The sequence below is a fragment of the Anopheles stephensi genome, chromosome 2 (assembly GCF_013141755.1).
Source record: "Anopheles stephensi strain Indian chromosome 2, UCI_ANSTEP_V1.0, whole genome shotgun sequence".
Lineage (NCBI taxonomy): Eukaryota > Metazoa > Arthropoda > Insecta > Diptera > Culicidae > Anopheles > Anopheles stephensi.
The window spans coordinates 4,089,031-4,116,281 of record NC_050202.1 but is presented as its reverse complement, the minus strand read 5'-3'; the positions used below and the strand labels follow the sequence as shown (position 1 = coordinate 4,116,281).

General features: G+C 50.1%; 5 protein-coding genes across 10 annotated transcripts in view; 3 read left to right on the top strand and 2 right to left on the bottom strand.

The window, feature by feature from the left end:
- The first annotated feature begins 1,525 nt into the window (after window positions 1-1,525).
- Window positions 1,526-3,564, top strand: LOC118505385 (leucine-rich repeat and death domain-containing protein 1-like). Its single transcript, XM_036041090.1, has 2 exons — window positions 1,526-2,264; window positions 2,324-3,564. The coding sequence occupies exons 1-2, from the start codon at window positions 2,239-2,241 to the stop codon at window positions 3,351-3,353; spliced, it is 1,056 nt and encodes a 351-aa protein (XP_035896983.1). The 5' UTR covers window positions 1,526-2,238; the 3' UTR covers window positions 3,354-3,564.
- On the bottom strand, window positions 3,365-9,180 carry LOC118505384 (zinc finger CCCH domain-containing protein 18-like). 3 transcript variants are annotated; one of them, XM_036041088.1, is made up of 7 exons: window positions 8,890-9,180; window positions 7,774-8,466; window positions 5,357-7,247; window positions 4,763-5,285; window positions 4,580-4,686; window positions 4,261-4,465; window positions 3,365-4,186 (listed from the first exon to the last, which is right to left on the bottom strand). In XM_036041088.1, the coding sequence occupies exons 3-7, from the start codon at window positions 7,184-7,186 to the stop codon at window positions 4,008-4,010; spliced, it is 2,844 nt and encodes a 947-aa protein (XP_035896981.1). In that variant the 5' UTR covers window positions 7,187-7,247; window positions 7,774-8,466; window positions 8,890-9,180; the 3' UTR covers window positions 3,365-4,007. The 3 variants fall into 3 exon arrangements, with proteins under 3 accessions (XP_035896981.1, XP_035896980.1, XP_035896982.1); XM_036041087.1 differs by lacking the exon at window positions 7,774-8,466; XM_036041089.1 differs by lacking the exon at window positions 7,774-8,466 and having other exon boundaries at window positions 5,357-7,244.
- Window positions 9,181-9,462: 282 nt separating this feature from the next.
- LOC118505383 (phosphatidylinositol 4-kinase alpha) lies at window positions 9,463-18,961 on the top strand. 2 transcript variants are annotated; one of them, XM_036041086.1, is made up of 13 exons: window positions 9,463-9,650; window positions 9,764-9,977; window positions 10,079-10,840; window positions 10,907-11,113; window positions 11,684-11,784; window positions 11,859-12,021; window positions 12,086-12,572; window positions 14,178-14,397; window positions 14,480-17,125; window positions 17,191-17,311; window positions 17,377-17,936; window positions 18,005-18,251; window positions 18,321-18,961. In XM_036041086.1, exons 1-13 carry the CDS (start codon window positions 9,561-9,563, stop codon window positions 18,704-18,706), a joined length of 6,204 nt encoding a protein of 2,067 aa, XP_035896979.1. In that variant the 5' UTR covers window positions 9,463-9,560; the 3' UTR covers window positions 18,707-18,961. The 2 variants fall into 2 exon arrangements, with proteins under 2 accessions (XP_035896979.1, XP_035896978.1); XM_036041085.1 differs by having other exon boundaries at window positions 14,169-14,397.
- Window positions 18,962-19,055: 94 nt separating this feature from the next.
- On the bottom strand, window positions 19,056-20,589 carry LOC118505386. Of its 2 annotated transcripts, none has more exons than XM_036041092.1 (6): window positions 20,435-20,589; window positions 20,113-20,356; window positions 19,936-20,027; window positions 19,769-19,870; window positions 19,637-19,690; window positions 19,056-19,561 (listed from the first exon to the last, which is right to left on the bottom strand). In XM_036041092.1, the coding sequence occupies exons 1-6, from the start codon at window positions 20,456-20,458 to the stop codon at window positions 19,163-19,165; spliced, it is 915 nt and encodes a 304-aa protein (XP_035896985.1). In that variant the 5' UTR covers window positions 20,459-20,589; the 3' UTR covers window positions 19,056-19,162. The 2 variants fall into 2 exon arrangements, with proteins under 2 accessions (XP_035896985.1, XP_035896984.1); XM_036041091.1 differs by having other exon boundaries at window positions 20,113-20,359; window positions 20,435-20,565.
- A 463-nt stretch (window positions 20,590-21,052) lies between these two features.
- LOC118505846 (serine-rich adhesin for platelets) overlaps window positions 21,053-27,251 on the top strand; it is a 59,056-nt gene continuing 52,857 nt past the window's right edge. The window contains exon 1 of one of the 2 annotated variants that reach the window (XM_036042218.1): window positions 21,053-21,109. The gene's annotated coding sequence lies outside the window, so the exon portion shown is untranslated. The remainder of the gene's footprint in view (window positions 21,110-27,251) is intronic. The other variant, XM_036042217.1, reaches the window with a different exon arrangement.

Genomic DNA, 27,251 nt, shown 5'->3' with positions numbered 1-27,251 from the left:
CCACCGTAATGGCCCGATCCGTCGCCAGTAGTAGCTCCTCCACCATCACACAGCGACCCCTAACCTATCAAACCATCTGATCGGCTGGCTGAATTCGGAACAGTGCTTGTGCTTTGTTGTGTACCAAAAAAATTAATTCATTATTTCTAAGCCGTGGTGTGAGCGATCCAACATGCCGAGAGTGTGTCTGTGTGAATGTGTATGTGTGTGTGTGTGTGAGTGCTAATGCGTACCTGTGTGTGGATGTTGGAGCGGTGAAAATCACCTTCCAAGAGCGAATCATTTTCCTACTCGTCCGATGGTTGCCAAGTTTCTTGCAACTCACGCTTCGTCTGTAAGTCGCCTGTAAGTTGTAGCGTCTGGAACGTCCTCTAAACATATTCAGTGCAATGTTTCGTAATGTCGCCAATCGACGGCGGGGTCACGTTTGTGTGATGCAGCCCTCACATCACTGGCTCCTCGTTTGTTACTGAAATATAATGAAGTACTAGATTAAAACGAACCTTCGTCCGCGGTTTCATTTTGTGCTGTGTCTGGTGTGTGATCTTTCCCGGCAAGGGTTTGACATGGTGACCCGCCTCTATTGTGTAGCAGAGTAGCCGGAGCGTGATCGTGCAATTTCTGTCGTCGTAACACAAGCACGGTCTATTTCGCGTTCAGCTTTGCTCAAACCCGGTATCTTCCCCGGCGTTCATTCATGGACCGGCAATATATCTAGTGGCCATGTTATGCGAGTCCACCTTCTGCTGCCGACAGGATTATATATTCAATGGGGCAAAGCTGCTAGATTTTTGGCAAACCAGTTTGCAGCTTTCAATATCAAGCGTAACGTTCGATTTGAACTTGACTTCTTGGGTCAGCTTGCGGTTTTAGCCGGTGATACGGTCAACCAGTTTGGCAAATGCAAAACGAAAGCATCCATCTGTCCGTGGCACAGTTCGGTGAAGGATATGCAAGGTACAACCGCTCACCGTACCACTCCTTTCATTAGATTTTTGGACAGTTATTAACGGCTTCTTCTATATTGTTCTCCCAAATGGTGATGCGCAGATGGTTGATTCCGCATTCTCTGCCTGATCGTCCGCCTTGTCGGATGATTGATGGTGCGACATTTTGGTCGAGCATTGACTTTCTTTTAAAAGATTGTTTTTTTTTTTTTCTCTAGCTACAGCGGAGATGAGATTGAGCGCAGGTGGTTCTATTGGAAAGTATCGAGATAAGACGTTGATCATGGTACCGGAGTCTGCTTAAGGATTAACTTGGGACAGATTATTTTCCCATTCTATTACAAGCATCTCTTGTCCTCCAATAGTAATGACCTTTGCAATGATTAATAGCTATTTTAGAAGCAAATTGATAGCTTTCCTAGGCGATCTTTAGCATTATTCGGAATTGCGCCTAAAAGTATGCAATTTTCTGAAGATCCCTAAGACTTGCAGTTGGGGCGGTCCGCTGGTTGAGGCGACAGTGGCGACAGTCTCCACACGGCAGGACCGGGTGTAAATCCCATCCAGACCCGCCTCCCCGTACCTAAGGCTGGCTATGGGTAAAATTAAGTCACAGAAAGCCAGAAATGGCAGGCCGAGACCTCTCGAGGTTGGAGTGCCAAGGAAGTTACCAAGATGCTGATCATTTACAAGGCATTTTTTGATAAATTTTTTACACAAAACAAATTAAATCGGGGTTAAAACTCGGGAAACTAGTATATAATCTAAGGAAATATATCCAGAAAGACGGAGCCTTATCCTGTAAGAGCTATGCTATAGGAGATATTCACCTTGCAAGAAAGACTCTGGACATTTTTAGACAATTCTTGCCGCTGATTCATCAGAGGTAAGGGATATGTCCAATAAAGATGGAACTCATAAGCACTCATATATACAACGACGGTAAGGTAAGTTCTGAAAATCATTTCAAACAGGTTCCAGGAACTATCTGACCATGCTTGGGAAGAAATTCCTTTATTTTCGTCTAACATAAAATACAGGAAGTCGTCATTTAATCCAACCCCGTATGGATGAATGGGAAGCGTGGACAGACAGCACAATAGCAACAAAACATTAAAATAGCGTGTAGCTCATTAAAATCACGTTAAACCAGGTTGTGCGTACAACAACCCTACGCATCTAGCGCTTGATGAAGAGTATGCTTTCATGAAGCACATTAGTCTGAGCATAGCTGTGCGAGCAACAGCATGAAGGTAAAGTACATTTGGGTCCTACTAAAAAGCCACCACCAATGATGACTTGTATTAATCGCGTATGGTAAGTGAATCGGCGCACTGCCTCGAACATTCTTGCGACCATCTGCTCCGCCCTTGTAGCACGACATTGCTCCCATTAATCCTCCTCTGTCACCCGTCCGATGCGATGAAGTTCTACTGCAACAATGTAAGCTGTATGCTGGAAAATCTCGATCTCGACGAAGCGTACACGTTCGCGTTTGCGTATTCCATCAACACAACCTTCCAGCTGACGGCCATGTACGTGAAGGGCGACATCTTCGACCTTACCACACTGCCCAACCTATCGAACTTGCGCGTGTTCGTGCTGGATCATTCGCAGCTCAACTCGGTGATAGTGAAATTTACGGCCGAAAAGTCTTCCCTGTCCATCACAAACACACCGCTCAAAACGATCGTCCTGCACGAGAGCCGCCATCTGGAGGAGGCGCGCATCGACAAGTCACTGCTGGAAGCCATTCCGGAAACGTTTTTCACACAGGCGTCGCTGGAAACGTTGTTCATCACAAACTCGCTGCTTGCGGTTATCGATTTCAATCCGTTCGAGACACTGCCCAATCTGCGGCACGTGGACTTCAGCTGCAACAGGATCCATGTGCTTCACCTTCCACCCACCAGTACGTGCTGTCGTCGGCTGATCTCGCTCGATCTGACACAAAATCGACTGACGCACTTCAACTTTGGGCTGCTTGCGCACATGAACTGTCTGGAGGTGCTTGCGCTCAGAAGGAATCGCATTGCGAGCGTAGCCATCGTCGAACCGATCGATCCGAAGCCACCGAACCTGACACAGTTCTGTACTACGGTCGTGCGGATTCATGCCTACACGCAACCGCATCCCGACTCGACGTCGCACAGCCGTTACGCGAGTTTGACCACGATCGATCTGGACAGCAATCGTATGCGGGAAGCGAATCTTTCCATGTTCTGTGCTATGCCGAACCTAATGGAGCTGATGCTTAGCAGAAATCTGCTGACCAGTGTGACGGTAACCGATGGTCAGCTGCCGGCGCGATTGGAGGCACTCGAGTTAAGCTTTAACCGGCTGGCAACCGCCGACCTGAGGCCACTTTACGCAGTGAAAATGGTCAATGTTGGTGCGAACCAGTGAAAACCAGTCGCTGAAAAGCCTTTTTTGTTTTCCTCATTTATTTAAATACATTTAAATCGACACAAACTATGCCGCGCATCCTACGGATGTTTGTTGCCACACACATTTCACTTCACTTATCTACTACCGACCGAGCTGTCTGCCTCCCCGGGAGTAATCCCTCCAGGAAGTGGGGTTGTCCAGCGCAACGAAAGAAAAGAAAATGATGATATAAAAAACAATGTCCCGGTGTGTGTGAGTGTGTGTGTAGATGTGTGTCCCTTCCTCTCTCTCTCTGTATTCTTAAACTCTAAACTCTTCTCCTCTTTTCCGTCAGTTACGGGGTAATGTTTACCTCTGCGTTGTCTCCGGCCTTGTTTGTGTGTGTGCATCCCGGACCCGGACGCGTACAAGAGGTACCACCCCCGTGTCCCTTCGTCATCATCTGGAATGGGTTGGGGTGTGTATTCGTAGCGTTTACGACTGTGTCTGCGGTACCTCAAAAGCGGTAGTTTATCATAACACTCCCCCAGCGGTACACGACGTGGTGGTGTGCGCCCTTTCGCGGGATGATAATACATGATAAAAGTGGATGAAGGTGTGGTGGTGAAACGGATAGTAGTAATAGTAGTTGTGTGTGTGCGGTTGTGTTTTGCTCTCTTAAGGACATGGGACTTAGGATATCTTGGTACGCTTTCGGGCGATCGCCTCCTCGACCGCACGCAGCTGCTTAAGCAGCTCTTCCCGGCGCGACGATTTCTTGGACGCGGCCGCATTCGCCTTCTCTATGGCCGCACTCGAAGGTGGAATAACCTGTGCACCGCCACCCTTGCCTTCGCTGATCTTTTTCGAATCTGGAATTGCGGGAAGTACAGTGCACGTTAGGAATCAAACCTCTCGACGGGCTAGGTCGACCGATGCAACTTACCCTTCTTTCCCATGCTAGAGGATGATTTGCTGGACTTTTCGGGTGCGCGAACCTTCGCACTTCTGCCCTTGCCGCGGGACGAACTGGACGAGCTGGAGGAGTACGAACTTTCCGAACCGGAATCACTCGAATCGGACGAGCCCGATCCGGATGAGCTCGAGGCTCGTCGGTGTTTGACGGCGACCGCTTTGTGCATCTGAGGAGACTGAAACCGATTGGAAAAGAGCGAGGTTTTGAATGTGTGTCTGACTAGGGAGCGTAACACTGTCAACTGGCGCCTTTCGCCTTTGGTGCATCGGTTACGCAACTCCAACCTTACCAGCTTTCGCTTCGATGTCACAATTTTCTCGACCATTCGCTTCTCGACCACCGGCGATGCAACACGCTTGTCCATCCGCTTGCTCGGCACTGGAGATCCTTTACGAGCTGTAAGGAAAAAAGGGGAAACAAAAGATCCGATATTAAAATCATTTCTCCGGTTTTTTTTCCGGCGGACACGTACCTCGCCGTGGACTAACGCTGGGTGAGCGAGTGCGAATCACCTTACGCACGTGCGTTGTACCCGCATGACGATCACTGTCCTTCGACCGATGGCTATCGTACCGGTTGCGTCTGGTCGTGGTCGGGCTGGGCGAACGACTCGAATCCGAGCTCGACCCGGACCGGGAGCTACTGCTGGAGCTGCTGTACGAGGAGCTGTGACTGTAGCTGCGCCGGTCGCCCCCACGTCTCGGGCCACGCTTATCCCGTCCGGGTGATTTCGAACGCATCCACGGATCGTTCCAATCGTCCGCACGCTGCAGAATCACCTCACGCGTTGCCCGCGGATGGCGCCGCTTGGACAGATCTTCATCCTCGTACTGTGGCATACGGTGGGACGGTAGCTCCCGGTAGCGATGGGTACGCCCGAACGCATCCTCCTCGAATGGCGGAGGAGCACCACCGCGGGGGAATTTGGAGGCCGGTGCGGGATAATCATACGCTGGTGGAACTGCTGCCGTTGGTCGTCCCGCGTAGGGTGATAGCTAGACAAAAATGAATCGAATTAGTTCCAAAAAACTTCTCTCGAGACTCATACGCCTGAGGAAACACTTACCGGAGGAGATGCTCGGTCCCGCGTGTAGTAGTTGTCCTTTTCGAGCTCCTCCTGTGACAGCGAAAGGTTCATCTTTTTGTCGTCAAAATCAATGTCCTGCTCTTTGCGCTTGTTCGCTTTGCGCATCATTTCCTTGGCAGTGCGCAACCCACGCTCCCAAGCGCTTTCGGTGGCGACCGGTTCGACGACGGGGCGTGCAGGAGGCGCTAAGCCTACAGTGGGAGGATACGGTGCCACTACCGCTACCGGATGATGGGCCGCCGCTAGATGATGCAATGCGGCACGTTCATGCCGATAATCGGATGCGTAAAGGGGGGCCGCCGGATGGGACGCGTATCCCGGTGGCTGGTGCGTTACTGAAACCGGCCGAACCATGTCAAACATCGTGTAGTTACCCTTGTCGGTCACTCCCGGATGCAGGAACCGGCAGCTCATGCCCCAGGTGCACTGGCCGCGCGTGTAGAACCGACAGATCGGTTTCGGTTCCGATTCTTCCGGCCGCTTCTCATCCTCATCCGTCACCTCACCCTCCTCTAGCTCTTCCCCTTCCTCCAGCTCGTCACCATCCCCACCCGCCGCATCCTTGTTGCCCGGTTTAGCGTCCTGCTCCTTTTTATCTTTATCCTGCTCGTCGTCCGGTTTTTCCGTCTCCTTCGGCACTTCGTTACATTCACCCTCTTCCGCTTCGAAGTCGAGCGCATCTTCATCGTTCTTGCTGTCCATTAGGTTGCTCTCGAGCAGCTTATCGTGATTGCGCAGTCCACTTCCGTTTGCACTTGCACCGCCACCACCGCCATTCAGCGTGTGCTTGTCACCCTCCATGTGGCGCAGATGACTCTTCCGCTCTTCCAGCTTCTGGCGAAGGTCGGTAATTTTCGGCCGCTCCAACTGTTCGCCCGTCTCGCTGTCTTCTCGCTCGAGCGTGGAGGATACGTTCGATGCTGTTGCCGGTTCGCGGCTGTGCTCATCCTCGTCCTCCTCCTCCTCGTCATCCTCAAGCGCCCCTTCGCGACCGTGCCTCTTCACGCTCTCCCCCTCCTCACTGTCCCGATCGTCCTCCTCTTCCGGTTCCGGTTCGTTGTCACTCTCCAGGCTAACGTCACTCAAATCTTCATGGCTCATGTTGAGAGCGTTGTTTTTACCCGCCGCCGGACCGGACGCTCCCGCACCCTCCGCCCGATCCAACGCTTCCGGTGAGGCGGGGGCTTTATCTTCCCGATCCGATTCCATTTCGCAATCGGAAATTTCTTCACCCTTCAGCTTTTCGCTCAAATTGGACGTGGTCGAATTGCGGGACAGCGATCGCTGCTGACGGTTCGAGCTGCTCAGACTACCGCGCCGGTGGTGGCTGCCGGCCTTGCTCGAGCTATTGTCCGAATGGTTCGATTCCTTCGACAGGGATCGTGAACGATCACCACGCGAACCAACGCTCGGACTGCGGCTGGCCCGGTTGTTCATCGGCGACGAAGCGGGTGACTTCGGGTGTGAGCTGCGCGAGTTCTCCGCACTCAGATAGGAGGGCGAGTTGACCGCATCGAACGTTTTCGGAGGGCTTGAGAGGGAATCCTGCTTGCCGGCATCGTACGTTAGGCTGCAGGGTGTGTTGGACCTTGATTGAGAGCGCGATCGCGACCGCGACTGTCGACTGTTCTCCGGTGCGCCTTCTCCATCGCCTGCATTGGAAGCGGGCGAGGGCGAACGTGACGGCGAACCAGATCCATCCGATTGTTCGTCGTCCTGCTCCTTGCCGGCCGGAGTCGCTGCCTGCTCCGCATCCGAATCGGAGCTGTTCGAAGCCGACGAACCCGGTCTCGAATCATCGCTGTCCATACCGTCGTTTGTCGGGGCTTTGTCCTAGGCGGTGCGCTTCCCAAAACTGCCGACAGTACTGCTGCAAGTGAATAAGGCGAATTAATTTCTTGCACCACCACTTCTAATCTACAAAAAGGGATATAATATTTAATCTAAAATAATGTGATTCTTAAAGACACTTTTCTTCAGCTTTGCAAGTGACGGGACACGCCTTCCCAATCCGGCCACAGGGAATTTGACCCCCGTGGTTACTTCGATTAGTTCCAAGATAGAACAGACGATGAGGGAATGGCTGCTGCTGTTCCTATGGTTACCATCTGGTCCATGTTTGACGAGTGGGTAAGTAGTGGATGTACTTACAACACACAACCGGTAACTTGATCGGAACACCGGAAGCATTCTTGCAACCCATTTTTTTTTCTCTCTCTCTCTCTCTCTCTTCTCCACATACATACATACCGCACAGACTCACAAGCACACACATACGCACGGGCGCGCACAAACACACACACACAAATCATACACTTTGGAGAAAGAATGCAATAAGTGTGATCTGCTCTGTAAAAACTCACATCTCTGGATGGCTCGTTGCTGGTTTCTCTTACCTTAATGTAACCGGGAGGGGAAGAAGATTCGAAAGTTTAAACTGAACACAAGAGACTTTTTCGTTTTTTTTTAACACACGAAACAATGGGCTCACAAAACTCATTTCGCCCACACCGGTTAGAAAGATAAAAGTACAACTTGTTTTACAACTTTTTGGACAGTTTTCTTACGTGCACATCTGCGCCATACTGGGCGCAGATTTAACTTTTTCGCTTGTTAGACGTACGTAACTTTCGCTAACTTCGGAACATTTTACTTCACTTTTGGGCCACCCACAACGACAGCATTAGGTGACACCACCACTTTCCGGATGGTACCGGCGCCGGAACCTTCCGAACATTGTCCTATCATAGTCGCAACTACTACAGCTACTAGAACGACGACAACCACCGTACGAACTATGCCAATCGGGCAAACTTACAGCAACAACAACAACAACCACCGCACAACAGTTTTTCGCAATAGACATTTTGCGTACTTGGTTCATTACTTGGCTTCTTTCTTGCGATGCGAATTTTACTCGCGCACGCGACCGCGAACTAATCATTCCCGGAAAAAAGATCCCCCGAGAATGCGCTACAACTGTTTCACTCGACTGCAAACGCTTTTTTTTGCTTTCCTTTTGCTTGTTTGTACATATGCAAAGGTCACCACACCACCATCTTGATTCTCTCTCGCTCGGGTGCTGCTGGCTGCGGCGTCACCGTGTAGTACCGAAGAGCAAGCGGTGGAGAAAGGAAAATTTGTGTTATCAAACATTCACTGGTCGCGGACATCTTTTTTCGATCATTCTGCGCTCTTCCGCGTTGGCCCCGGCCATTCGCCGGGGGGGTGGGTGTGTACGGCGGCCCGTTCCACAACGTTCGGGAAACGGGAACCGTCGGACGACGGCGTTGTGTGTATGCACACACTTACACACACACACACACGAACCACACCGCTCCCGTTGTTTACTCGGAAGAATAAGTTTTAATGCATATGGAGCGGACGTTCCGCTTGCATTATTGCTAGCATTTCTCGGTAAATACTAGGTGGGCCAAAAAGATGCGCTTGAGGGGTGGGCGTGAATGTTATACTTTTACTGTGCCTGGCCTTGGCCCGTGGTCGGTTCTTACCTTCTGCGGTGTGCGAGCGGCAACGAAAAGAAGGAACGCAGCAGCGGACCGCAAGCGAAAGCTGTATCCCGCGGTAGAGGAAGCGCGTTTCGCAACCCACACGGTTTTGTTGTGCTCCAAACGCCGCGGAAGGTGATGGGGTTGCACACGGTTCGACAGCCGATTCCAGAATCCGCTGCTGCACGTCTCGTTTGCCGGATGGGTGGAAAATCGATATTTTCCGCGTACGCTTCCAGGTCCAGGGGATTCACTTGCGACCACGCTGAAGGGAAAAAATGAATGAAAAAATGCAACTCGCCTTTGACAGCGCTTTGACAGTTGGCATGTTGCACGGTGGGCGAGTAGCGTTCTGGTCAGAAAATAAAGTTGGTTTTATGTAATTTTTTTTACTTAACTAATGGACAAGAACCAATTGAGAATACAAAATTTAAGAATTATTTTTTAGTGATATTTTTACAAAGTGTAGTAGAAATTTAAATTTTTTTTTCGATTTATCCACAAGAAACTGCTGGAATTTAAACGATTCGAGCAAACGGCTGCTCGAATCTGTCATTCCGTCATCGGAGAAACGTCAACACAGCAAAAAAAAAAGGTAAATAAAAAGGATCGAAGAAAATTTTCAGGACGGTGGGCTAAAAATTGTGATAAGTGATAAAAATACGCCTGCAACCATGGTGGGAAATGAGCGATTTTCGTTTCAAAAAACCGTCCAATGTTTGGCGCGTGTGCTGGCCATGATCAAGCCTACACCATGGGAAAAGGTACGTAGTGTGTGCGTGTTTTGTTGCCCCTTACGTTTCGCAACGAGATAAAACTTTCCTTCAACCATCGCCCTGAGTCATTGAAGCACCGTTTTTGCTCCTTTTCTTGTTAGGTCCAAACGTTGTTCAAGTACTGCCCGCAGGAAAATGCGGCCGGAGTGTTTTGTCTCGATGCCCGCGCACAGGATGCAGTCATTGCGCTTGGACTATATTTTCTCGAGAGTGGTTATCAGTATTCAAAAGAATTTATCCCATACCTGCTACGACTTGCCAAAGCACTCCCGAAGGCTGTTTGGATCGATGACGTCAAGCCTAATAAAATCGATAGTGAGTATAGAGCACCCCGCAGGGAGATAATTCCCTTGTCGAGAGTAGTGAAACAAGCTTGATTAATTTTTCTTATACTTTCTCGTTTTTTTTTTCTTCAGAAATTCCCACAGCGGAAAAGTTTAGCTTCTGTCTTAACAGTCTCCTGTCAGATATAGCGGTCGGGTGTCCGGAGCATCGCGATGAAATTATCCTCATCCAGGTGGAAGTGCTAACCGTGCTAACAAACATGATCAAAGGGAGCAAAGAGAGCAGCACACTGCCACCGATTATCCTCTGCAAGGCGACGGTTCCACTGCTGCTCGGCTTAAGCCGTTCGATGGGCCGTTATGCTGCCTGCGATCCTCCGCTTCTGTGTCGGCTCTTCCCCAAGGATGAGATACTGGTAGTAAAATCAGCCGAAACACCACTTTCCTCCGATGCAAAGGATAGTACGAGCGTGAGCCAATTCCGCTCGATCATTCCCCGTTCGATGTCGGGCAGCCTGTCGATGGATGCTGGAGAGTCGGAAAAATCGATCAACAGCAGCCGGAAGAAGTTGAGCTCCTTCTACTCCGTACCGTACGATCCAACGACGTACTTTTTCGCAAAGTACGGTTCGAGCTTTAACCAGTTCCCGAACATGCGCTTCTGCGACTCGATGGAGAAAAACGATCGACTACAGTTCCCGATCAACCATCTGCAGACCATATTCGCGCTGGCGAAGAAGCTTCTCACGAAAGAGACGCTCGAGCATCTGGACGAGCAGGCGGGCGATATTTATGCGCTGAACCAGATTAAACCGTACGGCTACAAAAGCTTCTCGGAAACAATCAACCTGGTAATGGTAACGTTGCTGAGGGAAATACTGCAGAATCAAACAGGTAGCACGGTCCATCGGCTGAAGAGGGATTGTATGTTAAACGTTCCACCTTCCGATTTACTTTCAGATCTCCCTACACCTTTCACGAAGGACGTACAAGAGTTTGTGAAGCGTTTGTTCTTGATTGGCCAGACGGAGCTGCAGAACAAGCAGCACGATGCGCTCGATCGTGTACGCGACCCGTCGAACATCGTCGTGAACAAGTACAAGATCAACGTTATGGCCAATGCGGCGTGCGTCGATCTGCTCGTGTGGGCGATCGGCGATGAGACGGGTACGTTTCGGGCAAGGGGCGAACGCGCCCAGGGTTCCGCACATCGATCTTACAAACGCGACCCCCTCGGCATTAAGCTGTATTCTGACCCCATTTTTATCGGTTCCAGTCGACAACTTGTGCGATCTGCTAGCGTATCTGCAAGAAAGTTTATCATTCACGATGGGTTTAGGTGATGGTGATGATTATTTATGATTGATTTGGTTTGATGATTTGGTTGGTTATGATTTATGTTTCGTTCGTTGTTTATTTTATTATCTTTCTTTATTGTTTCCGTTCAATGCTATCTTGTGTTTTTTATTTCTCGTGCCGTTCTCGAGCTTCTGGGTGGGAAGTTTCGCTTTCGAAAAGACAATGGTTTATTGGGAGTTGTAAAAAGAGATGTGAAATCAAAATTGAAACACGCAAAGCAATGCGGGTGATAATACTTACTACATCGTTTGCTGCTCGTGTGTGGGAAGTGATCCTCATATCTGCTTGATGTCCATTGATTGCGCCGGCTCTGCTCGAAGTGGTTTGGTTTGGGGCGCGCGAATAAGTCTAATGCGTGTTTTTTTACATTCTTTGCAGAGGCGGATAAACTGTGCAGCCGGCTTTACCAGAAGCTAAACTCGGTACTAGGCCACAAGGTGGTGATGGATCATATGCCACTGCTGATGGTTTGCTTGGAGGTAATTTAAAAATTAATTTATTAACGAATTTATATTCACATGCTGGTCTCTGTCTCTCTCTCTCTCTCCCGTAGGGATTGGGTAAGCTGGCACAAAAGTTCCCCAACATTGCGGGAACATCGATATCATACTTGCGAGACTTTCTGGTGGATCCGAGCCCCATCCTAACGAAACTGCACGTCCAATCACAAGCGCAAACGAAGAAGGATAAAGAAAATGCCCCATTCCGAATCGTGGGTAAGTAGTGCTGGGTCTAGCACGCCCCAACTTCCAAGCTAACGCCGCCTTCGTCCGCTTTCAGTTCAGGGATCCGATTTCAAAGCGTTTGATCATTCGACGAAAACTAAAGGACTCACCAAGTCCGCCCAGGAAGCGTTCGAAGCGCTCCGTGACGCGGCGATCGAAAACCTCAGCATCGCTCTCCGGGCGGCACACGCACTCGATCAGTACTGTGTGCCGGCGCTGGTAGCGAACGTTTCGAATCGACTGTTTACCGCCGAGAAGCAGGAAAGTGAATCGAGCCTCGTATCGCTCAACATAATCGTAATGCTGGGTCATGTGGCGGTCGCCCTAAAGGACACGCCGAAAACGACCAACAACATCCTGCAGTTTTTCATCCAACGCTTCTGCAAGGTACCGTCGGAGCAGAATGTACTGATCGTCGATCAGCTGGGCTGTATGATCATCTCCAAGTGTGAGCCGCAGGTGTTTGAGGAGATTATGAAAATGTTTTCGCGCGTCACCGTACAGGCGGCATCGCTCGCTTACTCGACCAACCCGGAGCAAAGGTAATGTAGCGGCTGGTGCCATAGTGGAAGCCAGGCTTTATGTTTCGACCATTCCATTCCCATACGGCTATGTGCTGTGCTGTGCTTTCATTTGTGTTTGTGGCCTAATTGGATAACCTCGTACCGGTCCTGTCCGTTTCATTGTACTGTTTCACACTGTTCATTTCATTCGATCACATTTTCTGTGTTTTAACGTAACGCATTACAAAATATGTCCTAGTGATGGGCGCTCCGGAGTGGAACCTCGGCTTCGGAACCGGCTCCGACCCTACCGCTTCGGAACCGACTCCTTCCCTACCGTTCCCGAGCGGATCCTCGGCTTCGGAACCGGCTCCTTCTCTACCGCTCCGGAGCGGAACCTCGGCTTCGGAACCGGCTCCTTCCCTACCGCACCGGAGCGGAATCTCGGCTTCGGAACCGGCTCCGACCTTACCGCTTCGGAACCGGCTCCTTCCCTACCGCTCCCGAGCGGAACCTCGGCTTCGGAACCGGCGCCTTTCCTACCGCTCCGGAGCGGAACCTCGGCTTCGGAACCGGCTCCTTCCCTACCGCTCCGGAGCGGATCCTCGGCTTCCTACCTTCAGAACCAGCTCCTTCCCTACCGCACCGGAGCGGAATCTCGGCTTCGGAACCGGCTCCGACCTTACCGCTCCAGAGCGGAACCTCGGCTTTGGAACCGGCTTCGACCCTACCGCTCCAGAGCGGTACCTCGGCTTCGGAACCGGTTCCTTCCCTACCGCGCTGGAGCGGAACCTCGGATTCGGAATCGGCTCTTTTCCTACCGTTCCGGAGCGGAACCTCGGCTTCGGAACCGGCTCCGACCCTACTGTTTCGGAACCGGCTCCTTCCCTACCGCTCCGGAGCGAATCCTCGGCTTCGGAACCGGCTCCTGCCCTACCTAACGCTCATATCCCTATCGAAACCCGGAGGCGTTAGTGCGACACCGGTTCTGGAGCCGGCTATGGAGCGGTCGGAGTGGATCCGGTTCCGAAGGCGACGAAGCGATGCCGACTCCTGAGCCGTAGGAGCGATGTCGGCTCCGGAGCCAGTCTGAGTCGGATTCGATTAGGGTGCCGAGATTCCCATCACTAATATATACTGATTTAAAGGATTGGAGATCCACTCCATGTCCTCATTTGTTTACTGCATACGTTACCTCACACCTTCTATGTTCGATTAAAACCATTTCCGTGAACTATTCCATGGTGTACGCTCGCTCTGCTGTTTTTAAAATGATGTTAAAGCTTTTCAAGATATTTCAGATACTTCCCCGAACTTCCCGATTGCATGTTCCGAGTACTCTCTCTCTCTCTCTTCCTTCCCTCTTTCTATCGTCTGTGTATAACTTATACTCTACGAAGCACCATCTTGCGTGTGACTGACCCATTCCGGAAATCGGAACCACTCAGTGCGAGCCCTCAGATAAGCATACCTACCCCGTTGTTCCGCGGCTGGCGTACATGTTTTGCTTTTTGTTGTTGCCTTCATTTGTGTGGCGTCTGGATCAGTCATCTAAATTTATTCAAAATTTCTGCTTCCACCACGACACCCCGTGCCGTGCCGCGTCGTTGTGTCGGTGTATAAAAAACCCCACAGTGTTTACAGGAAATCGTACCACCACGTGTCGGATGCGGTGGTGAACGCGCTAGCAAACATTGCCGCCAACATTCAGGGTGAGCTGGAGATGCTGGACCTGCTCGGGAAGCTGCTGGAGCTGTTCGTGCAGATTGGGCTGGAAGCGGAACGCTCGTCGGATAGTACGTCCGGTGCGCAGAAAGCTAGCTCGAGCGCGGGAAACCTTGGAATGCTTATCCCTGTGATTGCGGTGAGTAACGCTGTCCACTTGAAGAATCCCCTGTAGGATCTGATTTCAGACTACTAATTGATTGCAAATCCCCACCCTCCAGGTGCTCGTGCGACGTCTTCCCCCGATCAAGAACCCGAAGCAACGGCTGCACAAGCTGTTCAAGGACTTTTGGCTGTACTGCGTCGTGATGGGATTCACCAACTCGCGGCTCTGGCCGTCCGATTGGTACCAGGGTGTTCAGCAGATAGCGGCCAAATCGCCACTGCTCATCTCCCAAACGGCGCACCGGTCGGAGATGCGCGAGCTAAACTACACGTCCGCCATCCGGTCGGGCAGCGTTAGCTTGATGGAGCTGCGCAATCAAATACTGCTCCTGTTGGACCATCCGCCGGCGGACATAACGGCCTGCATCAACAAGCTAACGTTCGCCCAGTGCGCCTACCTGTTGAGCGTTTACTGGCTGGAGATATTGCGCGTGGAGAACGCATCGGAACCGAGCCTGGAACCGATCCTGAGCTATCTGTGCGATAATGCGCTGCTGAAGGATAAGTACGGTATGTGGCAGTGTGTGCGCTGCATCGGCGACCAGGTGTTTGAGAAGTTCCGCAGCGTGCTGCTGGCCCAGGACTCGGTCCGCGAGAAGGTGCTCGAATCGCAGGCCATGCTGCTGCTCGTCTACTTCAACCACATCCACAAACAGATCCAGCTGGTGGCGGATCAGTATCTGTCGCAGCTGGTCGACAAGTTCCCGCATTTGCTGTGGAACCGGAAGGTGCTCTGGTGTATGCTGGACGTGCTGCAGCTGCTGGCCTTCTCGCTGACACTTGATCCGAACGAGGAAACTCCGACGCTGCGTGTCGCTTCCACGCCCTACACGCTGCAGCTGATGGACAGTTTGCCGGCCAGGGAAAGCCGTGTGAAAGATTTCGCCGATCGCTGCCAGGGCATCGTGAACGAAGCGATGAAATGGGCACCGAAGTCAACGCGCAGCCATTTGCAGGAGTACCCGAACCAGGTCCCGTCGACCACACTGTCCAACCACAGCGGGCTGGCGCTGGCAGTCGATTCCATCCTACACACCTGGGTCACGAACGCATCCATTCCGACCACGACCAAGCGCCCGCACTGCGTCAACAGCGACACATCGAAGTTCGTGTCGGTGCTCTGCCTGCGCAGTAAATATGCGGGCGAAATCTCTGGCCTGCTGTCAGTGCTGGAAGATGAGGAGAAAAAGGGGCTGGCGGATCGGTTGGTGCGCGACGTTTGGGACGCTTGTGCGGAGAAGAGCGATCCGAAGCACCGGGGAGCGTTGTGGCGTGCGACGGCCTACCTGATACTGTGCTCGAGCGCCAACCGGAAGCTGCTGCATGCGATTTCATCCTCCCAGGTGCAGCTGTTTACCGAGAGCGCGATGGAGACGGCCGTCGAGTGCTGGCAGTGGATACTGACGGCCAGACAGGATCTGGAGCTGTGCTTCATACAGGAGATGGTGACAGCGTGGCAAACGACGTTCGACAAGCGGATGGGCCTGTTCTCGGAGGAGCACGACGTAACGAGCCCGCTGGCGGCGTACGAAGGATGCAGGCTGGTGCCGAAGCCGATCGTTGTCGCGCCGCACCTGATCTGGTTGCAGCTGCTGTCGGAAATGGTCGATACGGCCAAGTACTGCAACAGGGATAAGGTGGAAATGTTCTGCATGCTGCTGCACCGGTGCCTACCGTTTAGCCGGGACTTCCAGCAGAACCGGCACATCTCCACCGTTGGCTGCCGGTTTAAGCTGCTGCAGTGCGGGTTGTCGCTGCTGCAGGGCAACACCATCCCGAAGTCGCTCGCCCGCAACATTCTGCGCGAAAGGATCTACGCGAATGCGCTGGATTACTTCTGCGGGCCGCAGCTTTGTCCGAGCCAGTCGCGCGAGGCGCTGCTCGAGGACATCGCGATACTGCTCAAGTTCTGGCAAACGATGCGCAGCGAGAAAAAGCATCTGGTTGCGTCGGAAGTGAGTGACTACGAGCTGCATGCGGCCTCGGTGAATCTGTCCGTGCAGAAGGTTTCGCTCGATACGGTGTCGCTGGCCGGGAGTGAGGTGGCCCGGTCGACGAGCAGCGGCAATGCCGGCTGGTACAATACGATCCCCCATTCCACGTCCACGCTCTCGAAGCGTTCGGCACGCATCAAGCGTCCACCGTACCCGAAGGATGCGTACGACAAGGACTACATGAAGAAGCGCAACCTCATCCTCGAGCTGTTGGCCGTGGAGATTGAGTTTATGCTTATCTGGGCAAATCCCTTGGCCCTGCCGGAGCTGCAGATACCGGGCGAAGAGTCGGTAGTCGAATGGCGCGCCCGGCCGATGAAGCTGAACGTGTGGCGTGACTTTACCCGGCTCGCATGGTCGTACAATCCAGCGCTGGCCGTGTTTCTGCCGCAACGTATCCGCAATGCGGAAACGATCGAGGACGAGGTGACCCGGCTGGTTTGTTCCGATCCGATGGCGGCCGTACGCATTCCCGAAGCGCTGAAGTACCTCGTCACTACCAAGACGGTACTGAACGAGTCGCCGGAGCTGGTGTACATGTTGACCTGGGCGAGGGTGAATCCGATTCAGGCGTTATCGTACTTCTCCCGTCAGTATCCGACACATCCGCTGACGGCACAGTACGCCGTGAAGACACTCAACTCGTACCCGGCGGAAGCGGTTTTGCCCTACATTCCGCAGCTGGTACAAGCGTTACGGCACGATACGGTAAGCGAGGGAGATGAATAAGAGCTATCGGGTAGCTGAGCGGATTTTTGTTTCCATTTTCCCAGATGGGGTATGTGACGGAGCTGATCAAGCACATCTCCAAGCGGTCGCAGATCGTTGCCCACCAGCTCGTTTGGAACATGCAGACCAACATGTACATCGACGAGGAGATGCACCATCGCGACTGTAAGGGCTGCCTTGTCTTGTAGAACACTTCCGTAGTTGAAATCCTAATCCTCCATTCCTTGCAGCTCTGTACGACGCCCTGGAATCGCTGTCCCAGAACATTATCTCCTCGCTCTCCGGACCGGCCAAACGATTCTACGAACGTGAGTTTGATTTCTTCGGCAAAATAACCGCCGTAAGCGGTGAGATTCGTTCATTCCCGAAGGGCCAGGCCCGGAAGAAGGCTTGTCTGGAGGCGTTGAGCCGTATCAAGGTACAGTCCGGATGCTACCTGCCCTCGAACCCGGAAGCAATGGTGCTCGATATCGACTACAACAGTGGCACACCGATGCAAAGTGCTGCCAAGGCGCCCTACCTGGCCCGGTTCCGCGTCCAGCGCTGCGGCATTACCGAGCTGGAAACGATGGCGATGGAAGTATCGAACAATCCCGACTCGCAGATCGACGGACCGCGGTTAAACTCGCTCGGACCGGAAGCATGGCAAGCGGCCATCTTCAAGGTGGGCGATGACGTCCGGCAGGATATGTTGGCGCTGCAGGTCATCTCGATCTTCAAGAACGTGTTCCAGCAGGTTGGGCTGGAGCTGTATCTGTTTCCGTACCGTGTTGTGGCCACTGCACCTGGGGTAAGTGGGCGTTGAGAAGCGTTTAGATATTGGATCTTGAATCTCTGTTTTTTTTTCGCGCTCCCCAGTGCGGCGTTATCGAGTGTGTACCGAATGCAAAGTCGCGCGATCAGCTCGGCCGGCAGACGGATTTCGGGCTGTACGAGTACTTCCTGCACCAGTACGGCGATGAAACGTCGAAGGAGTTCCAATCGGCCCGTAGCAACTTTGTCAAATCGATGGCCGCGTACTCGGTGATCGGTTACCTGCTGCAGATCAAGGATCGCCACAATGGAAACATTATGATCGATAAGGATGGCCATATTATTCACATCGGTAGGATGACCGCACGGCAAACGGTTTGTGCTTTTTCCCAGCTTTAATTGCGCTTGCTTCTCCTTGCAGATTTTGGCTTCATGTTTGAATCATCGCCGGGTGGCAATATCGGGTTCGAGCCGGATCTGAAGCTGACGGACGAGATGGTGATGGTGATGGGAGGCAAAATGGAGGCGGCTCCGTTCAAATGGTTCTGCGATCTTTGCGTCCAATCGTTCCTCGCCATTCGGCCGTACCAGGACGCGATTGTGACGCTCGTATCGCTGATGCTCGATACGGGATTGCCGTGTTTCCGTGGGCAAACGATCACACTGCTAAAGCAGCGCTTCGTACCGACGAAGAACAGCAAGGAGGCGGCCGCTCACATGCTGGGTGTGATCCGGAACTCGTATCAAAACTTCCGCACGCGCACGTACGACATGATTCAGTATTATCAGAATCAAATCCCCTACTAAACGGGAGAGGTTGTGGGGAGCAAATCGTTTTAATCTTACTTGGGTGGGTGGGGTCCACAGGGATATAACCTTTCAGTTGTGTTGTTACCAAAGGTAAACGGTAGGGTCTCTTTAGATCAAATCTACATTTATGCGCGTGTGTGTGTGTATGACTTAGCCAATTATCGGTGTGGTAGATGTTGTTGTTGTTACTCTCTTTGTTGGAACGAAGGTGAATCATCCTTAAAAATAAATAAACATTCATGACGAACATTACGAGCTTTGTCGAGCTTTGTGATTACAATTTCAGTGGCTTTTGGCGGGAACGGCTTGGACAAAGAGCCTTCTAAGTATAAATTCAAGTTAACGATTTACGCATCGCTAGAAGTTTATAACTTGTCTCCAGATTTGTATTTACAGTCATCTTAAATTACCTAATTTATTACACATTGTACGACAATACACCGCGGGGCCTCTTTAGCTGCTATCGAAAGAGTAACCGAAATCTTTTTCGAATGCTTGCTTCTGTGCTTTGGAGATAAGTTCGTGAATTTGGATCTGTAGTTTTCGTTTCGTTTTCGGCGAAAATTGTTTCATTTGCAGCGCAATGCTGTGTCCGTACACATCGTCGACGTCCTGCGCGCTAAGCGTGCTACAGCTGTGCGGTTCCCCGTTAAACGTTTGCTCAACCGGTAACGTTGGGTCGATTGCTTCCACTTTGATTGCAACAAATTCCGGTTCCTTCGGTATTCGCCGGGAAGTGGTTGGAGCCGGCGGTTTAGTGATCGATGGCTTGGAGCTAAGCTCTATCAGTCTCCGCTTTTTTGCCAAATCGTGAGTAGAAGCCGGTTTGCTTGTCAGGATTTTTGCCGGAACCTGTAACAACCGGCAGGGATGGGACGTTTCGTTATGCCGCGCACTTGAGCGTAGAGGGAATAATCAATTACTTACGTGGTTGGTAGGTGGTTCGTATTCTTCTGACGAATCATAATCGGGAATCTGGCTCTGGGTAGATGAGAACAAAAATACATGTTAAAAAAAAAATCATACAGTAAAGCCTGCCCGCCTCGTACACATCCATACCTGTTCATCGACGATTGAGTTTCTGTTTGGTTCATTCTTCCGTATTGCCGTTACGGTGGGTTTGGGTAGTTGGGGATTATCCGGTACTAGTCTTGCTGGCAGCTGGAAGGTGAAGAAAACCGTAACACTTAACCTGCGAGTAGTTGGACATTATATCAATTACTTACAGAAATCACACGAACATCGTCGTCTGCTGCAGCATTAGTAAAACTCATCGCAGAATAGTACGGCCAAGTAACGACTTGCAGCTTGTCGGCGCCTAACCAAGGAACAAACCATCACTAATATCGGTCACAAGGAAAGCACCAAACGCTCTAGGGCGTCAAGTCCGGTGCTTTACTCACCATCACCACCCTCCTTAGCTCGCCGTCTTACGGCGGATCTGTACTGCCTTAGCGAAGATCGAAGCGATTGCCATTTGCCAACCAGATCGTCCGCGCTGTATCCCAAGCTGATCGAAAGCGATTCCCATGCTTTATCGCGCGCAGCTTTGTGCTTGTAGTCTTCGTGCGTATGGTCCCACAGGCATCTGTGCAGTTTAACCTCCGAAATGAAGTGGAGCGTATTTTGCAGGCTCATATCCACAGACTGGGAAGGGAAAGAAGCCAATATTGCTACAATAAGTGCTGCTAGACTGTTTTACCTAAAGAAGGAATCGTTACTTACTCTATAAGGCCTTTTGCTAACCATTTTTGCGATAGTTTTGCCTTCTGTATGACTGAATTATTATTTTCTATCGTGAATAGGTAAAACTTCTTGACTACCACCGCAAAAGCGACGCTGAAAAATGTAAACATTGCCCGAACGTCAGCTAGAACAAGGTGCGTAGAGGCACGGTGCGGCGTTCACAAGATTTGTAGAAATTGATGATTTAAATTGTAATTTAGGAAAATTATTTTTTTTTTTGAGTGGTATTAGCAGCGAATTCTGAACTTATCGTTTGAACGCAACCATGGAAACTTAATTTGTGATATTATATCACCATTCCAATTAGTTTAAAAGCATTAAAATTACATTTAAATGAGATAGATAGAATACACCCTATTGTGTTCCTTCAATCGAGCCAACGAAATAAACAGAGAGCGAGAAAGCAGCCTCACAAACATGCTTTCTCTCACTCTTTCCACCTTGAATGCGGTCAAAGTGTATCGGCATGCATCTCTCGATCGCATTCTCTCTCTCGAATTGCGTCTCAGCACTATGGGCATCGCAACTTCACACTGGTCAAAGCGAAAGAGAGGCATTGCAAGGCAACCACCAATCCATGCCGTTGCCGTATTATTGCTCTCCTAGCGTACGCGTTCGGATCGTGCTTGTCGTGTGCAGCGGGTAACATAACAAGTAAAGTGGAAATCCTCCTTTTTCCACCGAAACTAACTGCCACCGTGACGCAGTGAAATTTCCACGGTTGAAGCGTGTTTTAAATTCAATTTGGGTACATTACACTGGAAACGGAGCTTGTGTCGGTTTTGGATGATTTATGTGATGAAAGAAAAATTCTACCGAATCTCAGTGATGGTGAAGTTGTGACAGTTTTTGTGTGTGTGTGCTTTTCATATGCACAAGTTGATTGCAAATACCAAAATCGGTGGAAAATCGTATAATGTGCAACCAATAAAGTGCATACAGAGCGAGGAAAAATCGGGCAGGAAAATAGCATCACGTACAGAAGAAGTAGCAACAGCAGCGGCAGCAGTAGCAGCAGCACCAGCAAGGGCAGCAACACCATTCGTCCGTATCTAGTAGGTTGGTATAGTGTGTATTAATCCAATTGCATACATTTTCCACCAGCTGGGTCGTCCTAACTCCCCCCGGCCCATCGTTTCGTTCCCATTTGCGCGGCGAAAAAAAACCCCCTTTTCCATCCAACCCAACCCAACAAACCACCAAACCCGGAAATGCAACCTGCATCACCGTTCAACTAAAACGTTATGCGTTTGCAGTTTTGCTGTTGTTGTTCCATCGTATCACCTTTCTTCCCGCGTGAGGGAGGAGGAGAAAAACGGGTACGCCAAAGGGAAGGGCAGGACAAGAAGAGGCTGCGTTTTGTTGCGCTTCGTTTCGCTAAGTGCATTTTGTTGCACTTGAAACTAAAGGGATGTGAGCTGCCGGATAGCAATGGGCGAAACAAAATGGAAAAAGAGCGTGTGAGTGTGTGTGTGCGTGGGTAAACGTGTGTGCTGTGGTTTCGAGTAAGCATGTGTGTGACGGAGGGAATCGGAACGAGCGAAGAAATGCGAAGGCAAGCCAAGATGCACCATCATCTCACAAGCCTGCTGCGTTTCCACACTGCTGGACGACCCGATTGCACCGAGAGTCAAAGAATCATATGACATCCGGTGGGTTTTAGTGTTGGTGTGTGTGTGTGCGTGGCCCTCTGTTCTCCAGACAGTGTCCCTGGAATACGAACGCAAAACATGGAAGAAGTTTGTTGAACAAAAGCGATATGTGGCAAAAGACCCCCAACAACGCACATCCTAATTTTGAACAGTGTGCAACGGAATCAGATCAAAGTGTGCGATGCAGATGATGTTGTGTGCGATATCGGGCCTGACACAATTCGGTGTTGTGTGTCGGTATTTTATAATTAAAGTGAAAGAGAATGCTTCCCCGTTTTTGAGTCCCATAACACACACACACACACCCAGAAGGGCGAGCAAACGAAGAGATTCTAATTATCACTTATTGCAAAACGATGTTAAACGGCGTGCTGTTTTTCTTCTGCTTGCTTATCATCCAATCACCCATCATCATCATCGTCTTACCACCTGTGCTGATGATAAGTTACCAAATTGCATGTTTGTGCAAAGTGTTCTACCATAAAGTGGGGGGAAGCTGGGAAAGGAAAAACCGCCATCCAACTTGATTTTACAATTAGCAATCTCGGCTGCACAGAATGACGTCTTGTTGCCTAGTCTCACAGTCTCATAGTCTCACAGTCACGGAAAACAAATCGAAGGGAAAATCTTTCCACCACGTTCTGTTTATTATTTTTAATTTCTCCTACCAAGAAGCATTATTTTCATCCTCGAACGCACGGCTCGGTTTATTTGTTTTTCACTTAATTTTCCTTCTCGCCGTCGCCGTTCGAAAGCAATTTCCTACACCCTGAGAGTGCTTTTGATCTTTGCTAATGATCGGGATAAGCGATTGAATTATTGGAGCCAAAAAGGAAGCAAGAGAAAAAATATGAAAAAACCTTACTTTTGGAAAACATAAACGCTTTAACACACCAGCATCCGAAGGGAATGCCGTATCATCTCTCTTCTGCTAAATCTCTCATTTGCTCCCTTGTTTTTCTTTTTCTGGCCATGCTGGAATTCCTTTGTGCTGCCTTTGCGAACACGCACAAACAAAACGATGTTGGTGCCCAAACCAACCCCACCGAGCGTTTTGTTGTTGTGTCAGCGTGCTGCTCCAGCAGGAGAAGCGTACCTCTCTGTGTGTTCATCTCTGCAAAGTTCAAGGTCAGCCAGCATCATCGACGCTCGCACCAGCTGGAGAGCGAGAGATAACGCGCCAACCCTGAAACGGGAGAGCGAGAGAGGCTGAACGCGCCCGCCCGAGAGCATCAGAGCAAGTGGAAAATGCGTAGCATAGGTTAGGGGTTGTTTTTTTTTTTTTGGTTGGAACGTCCCTATAGCGCTGGACTGCGATGACTTCCTGTCTTCACATCCAAGTTTTGCGGAATACAGATTGGATGAAAACTTTGCGGGAAGCTTTTTTTTCGCTTTTCGTCTTCTCGGGGGCAGGTGTACGAGGAAAAACTCAATTATCTTCTCGAATCTTGTTATGCAATCCAATCAAACATCCCGTATGTAGGGTGTGTGATAAGTGTGATCCATTGGAAAATTGGAATCAATCAACCGTTTTCCCTTTTTCTTTGGGATGTTTTTTTTTGTCGGGTGGATGCAAATGCGTGCCAACGATATCGCAAGGAGCAAAGCAAATTTGACGAGAGAGTTTTTCCGAAACCCTTTGCGGAATAGCTGTCCGAGAGACAGTGGGTGAAAAATTGTGGAAAAGGAATGCAAAAATTTTCCCCCACGTTTTGTTTTGCATTGGTGACCTTTTGCGGGTGGTGCGTAATCGATACACGACCATTCGCGGGGGTGGTGGTCGCTTTCGGTGTTCATTAGTTGGGTTTAGGGATCCCTGGCGACCATGGCGACGCTTCACGGTAAGGTAAGGACATCCAACGCTCGGGGAGCATAGAGCTTGCCAGAAGAAAGAGAAAATCAGAGAGAAGCACCGAAATGTTGTCCCCGATTCTGGAATGTGACGCCACTTTTAGGGCTTCGGAGGAGTTGTGGCTGTGGAAAAGCAGCAAAGCGAAGGTCTTTTGCCGACTGGCGTCATTTTACACTCCGTGTGGCGTGTGTCAGTCGAGTTGATTGGTGGAACTTTTTCGAGGACTTTCGAGAGAATGGAGAAGCTGTTATTGTTGCGAGTGGCACAATCTGAACCACTTATCGGTATGCTGAAGAGAGAGAGAGTTGGTTTATTTACTTTTTTGTCAACAAAGAAATATTAAAATTAAATTGAAAACTTCAGCAATACGGCCAGGCCGTTCTTTATGAATAAAAAAAAAAAAAAAAAATTGAAAACTTCAAATGAGATAATTGATTTTTCTGTTGGCTTAAAGACCTTGTACAACGATATTATTTAGCTCAAAGGTATTAGAAATGTTTACTGTCAGCTTAAGGGTAAATGAAGTCAAGAAATAGGTAGCCAAGACCTCTCGAGGATGAAGTAGAGCTCTGGAAGAATAGGATTCGGACGTTGTACAAAAATCTTATCCTCAAATCGGAGTCTAGTTTTTCTTGTCAATTTCGATGTAAAGTAAACAATATCTCAGTGTTCAAAATAAACTGACCAAAGTAATCCCAACAGATGTTTGTGAGGAACTCTTCACCTAGATAAGAGGAAGTCTGTATGTAACATTGAAAACTATCACAAAATCTAAGACAAACGATGTAAGGGATCAATCTTGAACTAGGTTAGGTATTGCGACTCGAATGAAACCGATTTATAACGTCTCTATTTGAGCTTAAACCCTCTTCTATCATAACCGTTGAAGTAAATTCCTCATTATTGATGCAAATGGCGACTCGCCAGCAGCACCATCTGCGGGCGATACAGCAGCGTTCATCATTAATAAATGGCCTTACAGTTGCTACTATTGAACGAGTTAAAACGCAAGCAAAACTGCTTGCTAGAACTGATTGATACAATCATCAACCGTCCGTACAAGCATCCAATTCCAAGGAAACTCGCAACCAACCCCGCTGTCTGACTCACTTCAATGTTCACTTCAATGGGGTGTGAAGAATTCGCGGAGTTTCGGATCGAGGTGTGTTGCAATATTTACCAAGCGTCGTGTTCAGATTCCAAATTCGAAGAGAGCTATAATTGTGTTTCCTGCCCTATTTATAAACTTTCTGAGTGCCCCCCACGCGAGCGACACTCATCCTTACTCACTGTATACTTGAAATATTTCGTTTATCAAAAACTTGACGAAACTAGCTTTCGTCAAGTATGGTGTGACGTCTAAGCGTAAACAAAACATCTAAACGTAAACATACTCCCCCCCATGACAGAATGTCATAACAAAATAACTAACACGCGGTACTAACAGGACGGTTTCGCAACAGGTAAAACGCAAATTTTCGTAACAGGACGCGTGACTAATCCCTTTGCCGTTTTCAGCTTCACTACACGAGTAAGCTGATCCTCTCCAGGGTGTACATCAATGATGCGCGCCAGTGGCCAGCGGGTGATGGGGAGGGAATCGTCCACAAGGATGACCAGCCTGCCGGGAACGATTTCGCACCGAACCGCAACCTTATTGTCCTTCTGCATTTCCTGCAGATACTCAGTGGCCCAATGCTTCCAGAAACGTTGCACGAATAATTGCCAGGTAATCCCCATGTCAGAGCAGTTGGTTGCGATGATGTTTTGCTGTTGCTCACTCTGAAATAACTCAAAAAATTCTTTTAGCGCGTGTGACGAACCTTCAAGTTGTTCACGTTGTCGGAGTGTATATCCGACGGTAGCCCGCGCCGGGCTGTGAAGCGGTGTAAAGCGGCCAAGAACCCTGCAGTGGTGAGATCGCTGACCAGCTCCAGGTGAACCGCCTTGGTTGCAAAACAAAAGAACAAAAACAAATAACACTTGGCAGCGGCAGCTCTCTTGTACGTCGGCTTAAGACAAAATGGGCCGGCGTAATCCACTCCAGTAACAGAAAACGGCCGGCTCGGAGTGATGCGTTGATACGGAAGTTGGCCGGTTTGTTGTTGCACTAGGGCGGGATCCTGTCGTATGCAACGAAAACAATTACGGACTACTCCTTTCACTAATCTCCGTCCGTCGAGCGGCCAATATTCTTCTCGAATCTGGGAAAGTAATAGTCTTCCCCCGCCATGCATCAGCTTTTCATGAAAGTGGTATGCGATGAGACGAGCAAACAGATGGTTCTTGGGAAGCAGGATAGGGTGTTTGAACTGGTAGGGAAGCTGTGCAAGCTTCAATCGGCCACCCACTCGCATTATTCCTTCCTCATCGAGGAATGGTTTCAAGCGCCGTAGAGGTGAGCGCCGCCCTATAGTTTCTCCCTTTTTCAGCAACCGGATCTCCGATGAAAACTCGTCTTGTTGCGCCAGGATGCATAATGTGAGTTTAGCTGCTTCCAGGAATTTAGGTGTGATCGCGGATGAAGTAACTTGTGACGATTGTTGTGTGCGTGTCCGACGAATTTCAATATCAGCTTCGGCCGCCAGCAATGAATTCGATATTGGCCAATCAAAAGCAGGTAGCCCCAACCACTCGGGACCACAAGTCCATATCGACCTTTTCAGCATGTCCACTGCTGACATCCCACGAGATACCAGGCCGGCGAGATTTGTTGAGCCGGGAATGTGTTTCCACTGACGAGGACGTGAATAGTTCTGGATCTCAGCAACACGATTAGCCACAACGGTTTTCCAGGTGTTGGGTAGTGACAAAATCCAATTTAGCGTGGTAACGTGTACGTTACTCGTCTTCAAACTTAGCCGTTTAGCGAGTCGATCGCTAGTTAGATACGGCTGCGATGCGCTGTCCAACAGCGCGCGCGCAGGATGAGCAATTCCGAAATTATCAATAATATTCACGAAAGCAGTTTGGAGCAATACCTGCTCGGGTGCTTGCTGTAGTGCTGCTGCAAATGTGCGTTGTGTGTTATCGGTGGCCGTGTGATCGTTAGCGGTGTTGTGTGTGTGATGTGGCGGAGCTGTGTCACTAGGGCTATTCGGTGTGAAGTGCAGTTTTGTGTGGTGTGCCAAATTACAATACCGGCATTTGTAGTGCGCCGGACAATCACGAGCCGCATGATTCTCGCGTAAGCAATTTGTGCATAAACGCGCGGTCATCGCGAAACGATAGCGATCCTTAGGCTCCATTCCTTCAAATCGTGGGCATTTTAGCAATGAATGCGAGGAATTGC